Genomic DNA, 14169 nt, shown 5'->3' on the forward strand with positions numbered 1-14169 from the left:
ACCTGCCACCACCACCTACCACCCGCCACCACTACCACCACCTCTACTACCCACTCGCTACCACCCACCACCCGCCACCGTCACCCACCTACCCACAATCACCACCCACCCGCCACCACCCATCACTACCCGCCATCCGCCACCCACTTGCCACCACCACCGACCACCCGCCACCACCATCACCACCCACTACCTGCCATCGTCACCCACCCACCCACCTACCACCACCACCTGCCATCCACCCGCCACCACCTACCACCACCCACCATCCGCCACCCACCTGCCACCACCACTACTACCACCCTCTCGTTACCACCCGCCACCGTCACCCACTCACCCACCACCACCACCCACCCGCCACCACCCACCACTAGCTACCCACAACCCACCGTCACCACTTTCCACCACCGTCTTCCGCTGCCACTTGCCACCACTTGCCATTTCTCACTCTTTTTTATATTTTTAAATTTTTTAAAACATTTTTTCAATTACCAAACGCGTTTGTAGTTTATGTTTTTCTAAAAACAAACAAAAAATAAATAAAAATCAGTTTATAAAATTTTTGTAAATATAAACTGAAAACGTAAACGTTACCAAACACGCCTAGTGTCTAACAATAAATATGGATGAAAATTTTGACTAGTTAATGTGAAATTGAATTGCCATGGTTTAGCTAGCAATAGTTTATAATATTGAAGAAACGTGTTGAAAATGTTTTGGACTTATGCTACAAGAATCATTCAAAGAAGAAGAAAATATATTCTAATTTATCATTTTCTCAAGCTGATTATTGACTTGCAGCTGCGTATGATGTCTCTGCTCTTGTAAGCAAAAGTGGACCACTTTTAATTAATTTCATAAATGATTTTTAGTTATCTGACTTCTTCACCTTAATCTAAATACTAAGGTGGCATTTGATAATGTTTATTTTTTTTTGTTTATGGTTATAAAAAAATTGTAAATTAGTTTTTATTTATTTTTGAAAAAATAAAAATTACGAACAGGTTTAACAAAATGTTTAAAAAAATTTAAAAATAAAAACTCAAAAACATGTTTGTTAATTTTAATCCATAATCTCCCAATAGATTTTAGCCCATTGCGAAGAAAGAAAGAGAGCTAGGTTGCTGCATTCAAGATTCATAGTTTGGTTTCCCCAAATAGAGAGAGAAACAAGAGTTGTTGGTTAATCTGAAATAGTGAGGGTTTTGTTGAAGACAGAGCGAACCGGTGGTGGGCCGGGAATGTGGCGATGAACCCGATGCGAAACACTACAGACGATGACAATGGTGGATTGAACAGGCTTTGGATGACCCAAAAGAGAGCAAGATTTCCTAGACAATACAACCGCCACAGACAATCTAAACCCTAGTCCCACCAACCAAAACCCCTACGAAGACGAAGAAGAAAACGACAGAGACCAAGCAGAAACCCAACCGCCGGAGAAGACCGTTGAAACAAGAGCATTCCCTTCCATCCAAAATTTGGAGGCGGCCCATTACAGACATCATATTCGAACAATTTATTTTATTGAACAATTCGTATATTTCATTCATAAAAAAATAAATAAATTAGGTTGATTCAATAATTAAAATTTATTTATTTTTGTCATAAAAAAATATAGGTTAAACTATCAGTAGGTCATAATAGTTGGACTTAATTGTCATTAAGTTCTATTATAATTTTTTTGTGATGATTTTTTGCGTATGTCGCTAAAAATTGACAATTAATGACTTTTCTGTCACGATTTTTATAAATTATTACAAAAACTTACAATTAGTGACGTTTTTTTGATGAATTTTTAAACTGTCATTGAAAGTTGAAAATTATCGACTTTTTTTATGACTTTTTTTAAACTATCGATAAAACATATAATTAGTGAATTTTTTTGTGACAAAATTTTCAAACTATCATTGAAAATGAACAATTAGCGACTTTTTTTTTTTATTAATATTTGATGAAAAACATTATTAATTCTCACAAGACTTATTGGCCAATAAGTTCATTTATTAGGACTTACACACAAGTCTCCAAAAATTGTGTCATTCATTTTTTAAAAAACACAATCATCCATTTTTAGTAAAAAAATATGATAAATTAAACAAGTTACAGTTATTGGATCGATTTAATTTTTTGTGCAGATGACATGCATGAAAATACCCAACAAAATGAACGGTTCGGATCATAAAAACAGAATCAATAGTGAGCCTTACGAATCCAAACAACTCCCTGTAATCCAATTTTTAGACGGGAAGAAATCCTTCTCCTTGAGATAATATATGAATAATTGACCATCTACCTAGTTTCGAATCCCAAACCACCTCAAATGGTTCCCAAATTTTTTTTTTCTTTTTTTTTTTTGGTCTTCCGTGTTTTGAGTTCTCAAATTTGTTTTTTTTTTTTAAATAGAAATATCTTTTTTGTGTTTATATTTTTCAAATTTATTTATAAACTGAGATTAATTATTTATAAATCAAGAAAATTACCAAATAAGTTTTCATGCTAATTTTTTTTTTTTTTTTTTTTTTTGTAAATATAAATAATAAATTGAAAACAAAATGACTACCAAACAGATCCCAAGAATATGGTTTCCATGCCTTCATGTTTCATAGTTTGATTGGCTATGAGTCCCACTGGGCCTCAATTTATTTTGTCACGTGATTTAATAGAGATTGTCAAATGCGTGTTAAAAGCTATCTTATTCAGCATGGCTACCTTTTCTCTTGAGTTCATTGTTTAATCACCTTTCAATCTTGTTCCCTTTAAAAGAGCAACCAATTCAATGATTTTGAAGTCAAATGAACGAGTTAGAGAATAAGAAATCTATGGATTTTCATCGATTTCTCCTCCTACTCACAGTGGTTGGAGCAATATTAGCACCAGTAGCATCTCAGCCAAAGCCAGGTTGCTCAGGCAGCTGTGGCAACCTTAATATCCCCTTTCCATTTGGCACGAGCCCCGACTGCTACCTTGACGATTCGTTTCTCATCACTTGCAACAGCACAGATTACAATCCTCCCAAACCGTTCTTATGGCAAAGTAATCTGGAAATACTTAATTTATCACTTGATGGCCTCATGAGTGTTTCATCCTTTGTGGCACGAGACTGTTTCAACAAGTCTGGTGCCATTGCCGATTTCACGGCAAGTCTCACATTGTCAAATTTTTTCATCTCCAATGCCCGTAACAAGTTCATAGCTGTTGGCTGTGACACAGTTGCAGTGGTGGAGGGTTCCATAGGACAGTACTATGCCACTGGATGTGTATCGCTATGTAATGGTTTGGATAGTGTAGAAAATGGAACTTGTTCTGGTATTGGGTGTTGCGAGATTTCCATACCAAAGGAAGCAAGAGATTTTACAGTCTCTGTAGCCAGCTTAAAAAACCATTCCCAGGTATTGGACTTCAATCCGTGTAGTTATGCTTTTGTAGTTGAAGAAGATGCTTTCAACTTTTCAACTTTAGATCTCAAGGATTTACAAAGCAGAGAGACTGTCCCTGTCGTGCTAGATTGGGCAGTAGGAAATCAGACGTGCCAAGAAGCTTTGGCAAATGTATCAAGCTATGCATGTAAAGCGATGAATAGTGAATGTTACAATGCGAGCAATGGCCCGGGTTATCTTTGTAGATGCTCATTAGGCTATCAAGGGAATCCTTACCTCATTGACGGCTGCCAAGGTACAAATATATAATCTTATTTAAGAATGTTTTTCATTCATGTATTATTTATTTCTCCTGTTAATGGCACTTGCTAATTGAGCATGATTGATCATTTCTTTTTAAAACTTTTTTTTTTTAAATTCCAGATATCAATGAATGTGAAGTTTCACAACCCTGCAAAGGTACATGCATAAATTTACCAGGAAGTTTCTCATGTTCTTGCCCAAAGGATTACGAAGGTGATGGAATAAAAAATGGAACAGGTTGCCATCATAACCCTCAGACCAGGGGATCTACCGTACTTGCTGTTGGTCTTGGTTAGTATTTGATTCCATTAAGCTTCAAGAATACAAGCACAACACAACATAATTTAACATATTTAAATGATCAGTTTGGTCCATGGACATACGCATCTCATTTCATTCTGACTTGATCATTGAAACAAGCCTAGAACATCTTCATTTGAACTGTTTCTGAGTGATAAAGAACAAGGAATGCTAGCAATAATTAAGAACTAAATTTAGTGGAGGCTAATATCGGGGCTGTCACAGTAGTAGACTTTTAATCATTAACTTGGTAAAAGTCATTACTTAGCATTTCTTGTTCATTTGTCTCTTGGCTCAGAGACTACATCAGGCATTTTGCAGATTAATAAGCTAGTCAAGAATTTCTTTGCCCATAATTTTCATTCCCATTAGTCAGTAACAAGGGGTAAACTAGTTCTAATTTACTACTGAATGTATTACATAATGTTTTATTTCAAAATTGAGAAATAGAACATTAAAACCTTTCTACTTGGCAATGATGTTAAGGAGTGACTTATATGCAGGTTTAAGCTTGGGCCTTTTATTTTTATTTCTGGGGAGTTCTTGGATATATTGGATTCTCAGGAAAAGAAAGCACATGAAGCTCAAAGAAAAATTCTTTCAACAAAATGGTGGCTTAATGTTACAACAACAGCTCTCAAAACATGAAAGGTCAGTTGAAACAGCAACAATCTTTACTGCAGAAGATCTTAAGAAGGCTACAAACAACTACAATGAAAGTGAAGTCATAGGTCAAGGAGGCTTTGGAACAGTATACAGAGGAGTATTACCAGATAACAGAGTTGTTGCCATTAAAAAATCCAAAATAAGTGATCAAAACCAGATTGATCAGTTCATTAATGAAGTGATTGTCCTTGCGCAAATCAACCATAGAAATGTGGTGAAGCTGTTGGGCTGTTGTTTGGAAACAGAAGTCCCTTTACTAGTCTATGAATTCATCACAAATGGAACACTCTCCGAACATATTCATGATGACAGCTGTGCATCCTTTCTTACGTGGGAAATGCGCCTGAAGATAGCAGCTGAAACTGCCGGCGCACTAGCATACTTGCACTCTGCTACTTCTACCCCAATAATCCATAGGGACATTAAAACTACAAACATTCTATTAGATGACAACTACACTGCAAAAGTGGCTGACTTTGGAGCTTCAAGATTAGTCCCCTCGGACCACTCTCAACTGGCTACATTGGTGCAAGGGACATTTGGATACTTGGACCCTGAATATTTCCATTCAAGCCAATTGACTGAGAAGAGCGATGTTTATAGCTTTGGAGTTGTCCTTGCAGAGCTACTGACAGGAAAAAAAGCACTTTCTTTCGACAGGCCTGAGAAAGATAGAAACCTGGCAACATATTTCATTTCAGCGATGAAAGAGGATCGCCTTTTTCACATTCTCGAGCATAGAATTGTGAATGAGGGAAAATTAGAACAGATCAAGGAAGTGGCTAAGCTTGCAAAGAGGTGCTTGAGAGTAAAAGCAGAGGAAAGGCCTAGTATGAAGGAAGCAGCAATGGAACTAGATGGTATGAGAATAAAGAAGCAGCATCCATGGGAAGGTGTAGATTTGTATCCTGAAGAGATTAAGCGGTTGCTGAATCAAAATGAAGCTTCAGATGGTTACTATGGTGGCTTTGGTGGTGGCAATGTTGGTAGTAGTACTAGTGCCGGGTATGATAGCATGAGGGACCAAATGTCTGTGGCATTAGATGGTGGACGCTAGTCATTAATGTGTAAATTTTGTTTCAAAATAGACCAACGTTTTGTACCAATTTTTTTGTAACTTCAACAGAAAACAGGATACGGAAGCATTTCGTGCCGTATACGGTACCATTTTTAATATATTTCATTTTCTCCATATATGTTGAAGATATATTATTTATCTATTGGAAGTTTGGGCATTTTCCCAAATAAAACTACATATTTTATGTACATTGAAGGGGAAGGAGGGAGTCAAACTCGTGTCTTCCTATGAGGCACACGGGGTTATGGCCACTGGCCTAACCCCGACGAGGTGAAATCTATCCACAACAAATTCTTGGTTGTTTGATTATTACAAATGCAATGACAAGATTTTTGGGGGTAATTTTTAACAACACATATCTATGTCCTACAACCTACACCAATAAGGAACCCAACTAAAAGTCATAATGAGAGGAAATAATTAAACTCAATTTAACAAAGAGTTGCATAATGGAAAGAAAAAAAAAAAAAATATATATATATATATACATATATTTGGCAATGAGTGATATCTGACTTCATAGTTAAAAATGTAAAAGAGTAGTCTATTAAACTAACCTAGTAAGGGAAAAAATAATCCTAGTGGGTAATTAATTCCAATGGAATCCCCTAGTTGCATTTTGATAGTGAAAACCCCTAGATGTCATGTCTTTTATCTAAAGGAAATTTTATTATGCATACTCCTAAAAATGTGCATGTTGTATGTTTTGATGGGAAAGCCTATGGTGTCCCCCTCTTAGGGGTGCATGTTGTATGTAATCTCACCACAAATTACCATAAGAAAATGTCTAAAATTTTGTGGTTCATGTAACAGAAGTTATGACTTTGTTACGACATTTTTTGTTACGTCAATTTGTAACAAGATTACGCATTTCGTAGTTGATGTTGCTAATTTTTTTAGTAAAATTACATCAATTTGTGGTTATGCACCCCAGTCTTTACGGCATTTTAAAAACACGGCTAATTCCCGATTTTCTTGCAGTGATAGTCACAAAAAATTGTATATTTTTAAATGTATATAATATAGCCAAAATAATTCGTAACTAACACTTTTTTTTATATAGTGTATCCTTTCATAACTACACCATAATAATTGGTAACTTTTCTTATAACAGAGGTGTAGTCTCGTAGAAATGGTATTTACCTAGTTTTTGTAACAATGAGATTGTCATTAAACAAATGGAGACTTGAAATTCAGTAATAAATTATTGAGAAGATGAAATTGAATACAAACATGTCTTCACTTTCCTTCTATTTTACATTTTATTTGTGCTAGGAAGAGAATAAGAAGAAACTGAATACAAACAGGTCTGCACTTTCCTTCCACTTTACATTTTTTTGTGCTAGGAAGAGAACAGAGTCTCCCTCAGCCACAAAAACTAAAGATAAATCAGATATATACATATATCATGAAGAGTAAATGACAAATTACATAAGAAAGTAGAATAAAACTAGAAGGAATACATCTCTTCTAGGCATTAAAACAACTTAACTTAAAACAAAGCACACAAGACAGTAGTAGCAATCTATCAACCAAGATGTGGACAAGCACAAAACAATCACCTCCCATCATTCAATGGCAGTATTGTATGTTCTCATCACTCAGTTGTTGTAGTGTTGCTACTACAACCTTCAAACTCACACCCACTTGACTTCTTCTGACCAAGCAAGTCCTCTCAGTCTCTTCAGAAATCACAACAATGTTAGTTTGAACCTGTGGATACTTATTCCCCATCTTTTTCATGATCAACCTCTCCAATTCCATTGCTACATCCTTCATAGTAGGTCTCTCCTCCATTTTCAATTTCAAGCATCTCTCTCCAATATCGGCCACTTTTTTGAGCTGCTCAACAGTCTCTCCCTCATTTTCTATGTGTTTATCAATAGCTTGGTTCAAGCGACCAGTTTTCAGAGAAGAAAGAAAATAAGTGGCTAGACATCTCTCCTCCTCAGGCCTATCAAATGCCAACGCCTTCTTTCCGGTGATTAACTCCGCGAGCACTACTTCAAAGCTATAAACATCGCTTTTCTCTGTTAATTGGCTCGTTTGCAAGTATTCAGGGTCCAAGTATCCTAGAGTTCCTTGAATCACTGTGGCAAATTGAATTTTGTCTTTTGGAACCAACCTTGATGCTCGAAAGTCAGATAGTTTTGCGGTGTAATTATCATCCAAGAGTATGTTTGTAGTCTTGACATCTCTATGGATGATAGGAACAGAGGCTTTACGTTCAGAGTGCAAATGTGACAATGCACCAGCGGTTTCTATAGCTATTTGCAGGCGGATTTGCCATGAAATATCATGTTTATTGTGTATATGGTCAAAGAGAGTACCATTGGTGATGAATTCGTAGACAAGCAAGGGGATTTGAGTGTCCAAACAACAACCCACAAGTTTTACAACATTCGGGTGATTAATCTGTGAAAGCACAACAATCTCATTGATAAATTGCTCTACTTGACTTTCATCCACCACTTTGGACTTCCTGATGGCCACAATCCTCTTATCTCCTAGAGTTCCCTTGTAAACTATCCCATTACCTCCTCGACCAACGATTTTGCTTTTATCATAGTAGTTGGTAGCCTTCTTGAGATCTTCTGAAGTAAACATTTTGATCACTTCCTAAGTTGATCTCTCCGGTCCCAATTCCAATATCAACTGCTCCACCAATGATGAAACCTACATTTCAAAAAATATGTAAATAATATATTAAATTATTAAAATCTTCTAATAAAAAAAAGTTAATTTTACTTGTTTAGCCAAAAAAAAAAATCATTCATTTCTCCCTCTCCCACCCTCTCCAACCATTACTTGTCGCTTGTCAGCACTACCAGGCACCCCATCTCAAGCCACCATCGCTAGTGACGTCCTCCAACAATGAACTCTAGCCACCACCTCCTATAGTTAACAACCACCTCTAGTTGCCTCCAACCACTTCTGATTGGCTACGGCCTTTGACTACCATCCTCTTATCGGAATCCATCTTTGGCCACCATCTTCGAACATCAGCCACCAATATCCATCTCTCACTACTTGTCGACAACCATTTCAAACTACTATCTTTGATTGTTGACAATCACCTTAGGCCACCTTCTTCTACCGAACACTTCTTTCACTTGTTTTCAAAAAAAAATAAAAATTCGTGTGCACTAGACATTTTTTTGTTTACATTTTATCAAAAATAATCATAAAATGTTTGATATTCTCCTTAAATAAAAAATAATAAATTGTATACATTGCCATATGGTACCTATATGAATTAGGTGTTCTATACTCTCTTCTTTTTTCAGTTTTTAGAGTCAGTTTTTTTTTTTTTTGAGTTTTTCTTTTTGTAGTTTTAGCAAATTTTTTAAATATTTCAATCTAATTTTTGTATTTTTAAATCACGTAATTTAGATACATTAAAAAAGTAAAATATCCGTGATTTTTTTAAAAATTCACTACATATTAAAAATTCAATACATTTTCATATTTTTTGTATTTATTTATTATTTTTTATAGATTTTTTTTTTTTACAAATAATTTACTTTGTATGGAAAAAATTGCCGGTAAATCCAATTTGAGGAGTATGTTAAGCATTAGATCTAAGAATTAATCTTATTTGATGAGAAAAACACATGTTGAAAAGCCACTAGAAAAGTTGGTAGTGGCCGACAACTAGTGACAGTGAGATGGACAAATAGGTGACATTAAATAAATAGGTGACACATGTATACATTTGAATAATGAATAAATAGTGAGACATTTGAAGTGATAGTTAGACAGATAAGTAACACGTGCACAGATATGTGACATTTGAAAAGATGAACACAAAGGTAATATAGCGATCCCGGTTGTCCCTTGACTGTTCTGTTGTATTCCGGACTCAGTTCCGTGGAGTTGAGTGTTGTATCTGTCTTGTTGTCATCCTTTAATTCCGTTTGTTTGAGTTATAGAATGTGTTGGGCTTGTTTCGAACAGGTGGGTTGAACCTTGGTCTGAAATCTTGTTGCTAGGTTTTTGGTCGTTCAGCTAGAGCAGGTCTTTTTGCACTCGAGCGAATATTGCACACTCCCAGATTTTCGTGTCCCTGCAAAACTTCTACAGGTGTGATTTTTATGCCCGAGCGGGTTTCTTTACGCTCCAACGCTCGAGCGGGTACTCTGGCGCTCGAGCGGGTAGTACCTTTTCGGTGTAAGTTCTGGGAGGGGGAAATCTACGCTCGAGCGGATTGGTTTTCGCGCTCGAGCAGATATACTTTATTCTTGTGTCTTGGCGCTCGAGCAGGCCTTCTTGCGCTCGAGCGTGTCCAGATTTTTGTTCTTAATGCTCGAGCGTTGTGTTCTCTGCTCGAGCAGGATGTCGTATATTAGTTGCCAGCTGGGCATTTTAAAATCACTTTTTGCATTCTCTTTCTCTCTCTCTCTCTTACTTTTCCAAAAGGCTATTTGAGAGCTCCTCTCTCTAAAACCATAACTTCTCTCTAAGTATTGATCTAGGTAGGGTGTTTTCCTCACCTTTGGTCTTCACAAAAGTTGGGTTGATCGTTGAGGGCTTTACCTTGATCCGAAAATTTCGAGTTTTGGAACACGTTGAGTTTCGTCATCTTCTTCCCTTGAGCTCCGAATTTGAGGTAGGGATTCCTACTCACTATTATGGTCTTCGACATAGATTATTGGTAGTTTTGATAAAGTGTTGATGTTGGTTGATTTTGGGACTTAGGGTTTCAAAAGGGTATAAACGAGGGTTTGATGTTTTGATTCTTAAACATGTATTTTGGGTTTCAAAATAATGATGTTGTTGTTGGTTGTTGACATATGGGCCATTGGGTCAATATTGAGAAATGTGGTAGAAAACCCTAATTCGTTGAATAAATTAATTGGTATAATTAATTTGGGAAAAATTGTAGCTATATGGATTTGAGTTGGAAATAATGAAATTGGCTCATTATATGGTAGGATAGTGGAGTTGGATTTATTAATCGCTCACTTTTGGAAACATTGATATTTTATCTGTTGGAGCTTTTATTATCTATTTAGAAATAATTGCTTGGGCTACCGGTGGAGGGTAGTTTTGATTGTTGTAGACAATGCATGATGATTAGGCAAACTAAAACTAATCAATTGAATATGTCATAGAGTATAACGGTTGATAGAATACATTAACGTTATGTATTGATTGATTGTGTATATGACCTGTGTATATATACATTGTGTGTGTGGGAGGAGATAGGGGATGTACTCCACGGTTTAGGGGAAGATAGGGGATGAACCTCTAAACCGGATGTTGTTTGGGAGGAGATAGGGGATGGACTCCACTGATACAGCTCATATGCTTGTCAGATAATGTGTTGATATAGCTCATGTGCTTATCTTTGGAAGTGTTGATACAGCTCATATGCTTATTATTGGAAGTGTTGATATAGCTTATATCCATATCTATTGAAATGTGGATACAACTTGTATGCTTATCTGTTGAGATGTTGATACAACTAGTATGTTTATCTATTGTAAAAAAATGGGGAATGTTTAATATGAGTCATTGTCTCATATAAGTGGTTGGCCAGGTTCTGAGCCGTTGATGTAAATTGTGAAATTGATAAGAAATGGAAACTGAAGTGAAATGGAAATGGGTTGTGAATTGGTTTATGGAAACTGAACATTTATCAATTGCTAATATCTTAGTCATTGCTCATACTATGTTTAGCATATCTCTACTGGGCGTTGGCTCACCCTTTATGGGACATTATTTTCAGGTACAGGTAGTATGCCACCTCCAATGACATAGCTTGGATGATGATGAGAGTTGAAGACTCTTTTTTTGTTTATTTTGATGTATTGCATGTAAATTCAAACCAAGGGCTTAATATGTATTGAGTTAGCACTCTTTTTTTGTAACCAAGTGTTAACTTGGAAAGCTATAAGCCCATAGGGCATTTGCTTTTGTTGTTAACATGTAATACAGTTGTAAGAATTACTCTGATGAATATAAATGGTTGGTTTCTTTTATATCAATGCATGTCTATAGTGATGGGTTTTATGTATTATTTTAAGGGTGTTACAGGTAAGCTTTTGAACAGATAGTGTCCTTTGAACAAATAATGTCATTTTGATCCCCAAAAAAATGTAAGCTTAGGCCCAACAATTTCAAAAATGGACATCTAGCATGAATGTCTCTATTTAATGACATCTAAATTTGGTGGATATAAAAGTTCAAAAAAAAAAAAAATGATGAAAATATGTTTTTTTGTTTTTAAACTAAAGATGATAAAACACTAAAAACAAAAAATTAAAATACAATTTTGAAAAACTAAACCAAACTTCTTATTATTTTCTCACTGATGTATAGACTCACCAATCATAATCTTAATCACTGGAAATTGATCAATAGTGCAACCATTTCCATCTACTCTGCCATCACCGTGGGATCCCGAGGGGCAAATGCATGTATAGTTCCCTTCTATGTTATCACATTTGCTTATATGTTCACACTTGTTGAGAGATGGATTTTCACACTCATTTATGTTTACATTCAAAAAACAATTAATTAAAACCAAACAGAGAGGAAGGCCCTTCTTATCCCGAAAGCATCATAACAAATATATGTATAGAATCAAAATCATATGAATTATGAATTGAAACCAAACATGATGAATGAAGCTATATATAGGTAATGGATAGTATACCAACCTCGGCAACCATTTGACAGGTGGGGTTCCCTTTGTAACCGGACGAGCACTTGCAGATATACCCACCAACATCTTCTAGTATTTCTTTTAGCTTCTTCGCATGTCTCACCATCCCCTATTCCCCAGTCTGACACAAGTGGCACCATGTTTTCTTTAAAATTTTTAAGGTAAGTTGTGGAGAAATTAAACTCACGTTCTTCAATAACAAAGGCATAGCTGCAGGGATTGAAGTCGGTTACACCAATTTTGATCATGCCAAATCCTTTTGGTATGGAGGTTTGGCAGCAACCAATTCCAGGGCAAGATCCATCGTTAGGAACGCTATCGATGTTGCTACATTTTGACTGACACCCACTTGCAACTACCACAGAACCATGTTTATTAGTGATTTGGACAGATCCCGATGTGTCACAACCGATAGCAGTGAACGTGTCCTTGCTATTCGATATGGAGAATTTCTTAATGGAGAACCATGCACTATGGCTGCTTGGTAATCGTTCACCAAACTGGTCATAGCAATCACGAGATATGTAATTCATGATGCTTAACTCACAATTGGGATCCTTCAACATTTTTACAAAAAAAAAAAAAATTCTAACTCTTCACAGAGAAACAGAAGAAAAAAGTCTTATGGAGAGAGAAGGGTGGAAATCGGGGATTCGAGGAAGAAGGGTAGGCTTGCAAGGAAATCAATCATTGAAGGAAGGTTTGTTTACACTATTTGTGGATGATCTACCAAACTCTATGGATCCTAAGAGTTTGTATTCTCTGTTTGGAAAGTTCGGAGTTGTCAAGGATGTGTTCCGTAAAAGCGAAGGAACAGTTTGGGAACACGTTTTGGTTTTGTGAGGTATGATTGTAAAGTAGTCGCTAATATGGTGATTCAAAAGGCGAATGGCTAGTGGTGTGATAATAAGGCATTAAGAATGAAGCAAGCAGATGTCCAGAAACTAGAGCACATGGGGGGAAAAGAGCATCTTACAGGGAAAAAGAGGATGATGAGTGGGGTTCAGAAGGTATTTCCTCAAATAGGAATGCAGAGCCATCATTGACGATCCTATGTAGAAGTTGTGAAGCAGAGTACTGACTTTTGGAAAGAAAAGTTGGTAGTTCAAGCAAGAGAGGCTGGTAATGGATGGTTGTATGAAATCCTATTGGTCAGTCTTAAAGCAGTCTTGTCATTTCACGAATTTGAAGTAGAGGTTAAGAAGCACATGAAAGGAGTTAGAGTCAGAAGTGGAGGTGGTAAGTTGGCTATCTTAACATTCTTTTCAAAGCAACAAATGAATGAGGAAAGAGCTCGTATGGATGCGTGGATTTCTCGGTGGAGTGACTCTATAATTGAGTGGGGGAAAGGAAAATCCATCTAAACTAAACGATGTGTTTGGATTTCTTGCATGGGTGTACCAATCAATTTATGGAGCACTAATACATTTCGCGATATTGGTAGCATTTGGGGTGAAGTGGTGCAGTTAGAAGAATATATTAATAATCCTTGCACCTTTGAGTATGGTAGGGTGAGGATTGTTACATCTACGTTGGAGGTTATTAATAGAATGGTGTTTTTGGAGTGCAATGAATGCAAGTTTCCTGTTCCAGTTTGTGAAGATTACCCACTGTTTGATTTGTCCAAAATTTGCAGAAGAGAGGTGAATTTTGAGTTTCTTGCCTCAAGTTCTCTGAGTGTTGCCTGTGAATAGAAGTTAATCAATGGTAATGGTAGCAAATAAGATGAGGACGTTGGGTTTGATAGTTCTAAGGAGGTGGCAAAAGATTCA

General features: G+C 36.4%; 1 protein-coding gene and 1 pseudogene across 1 annotated transcript; one reads left to right on the top strand and one right to left on the bottom strand.

Moving 5' to 3' along the window:
* Positions 1 to 2742: 2742 nt before the first annotated feature.
* Positions 2743 to 5843, top strand: LOC145822861 (putative wall-associated receptor kinase-like 16). The gene is made up of 3 exons (XM_082921222.1): positions 2743 to 3675; positions 3804 to 3974; positions 4487 to 5843. Exons 1-3 carry the CDS (start codon positions 2796 to 2798, stop codon positions 5704 to 5706), a joined length of 2271 nt encoding a protein of 756 aa, XP_082777348.1. The 5' UTR covers positions 2743 to 2795; the 3' UTR covers positions 5707 to 5843.
* Positions 5844 to 7299: 1456 nt separating this feature from the next.
* Positions 7300 to 8334, bottom strand: LOC114315736 (putative wall-associated receptor kinase-like 16 pseudogene; annotated as a pseudogene).
* Positions 8335 to 14169: the final 5835 nt, after the last annotated feature.

Source organism: Camellia sinensis, chromosome 3, assembly GCF_055761805.1.
Source record: "Camellia sinensis isolate YWXY chromosome 3, ASM5576180v1, whole genome shotgun sequence".
NCBI classification, from domain to species: domain Eukaryota; kingdom Viridiplantae; phylum Streptophyta; class Magnoliopsida; order Ericales; family Theaceae; genus Camellia; species Camellia sinensis.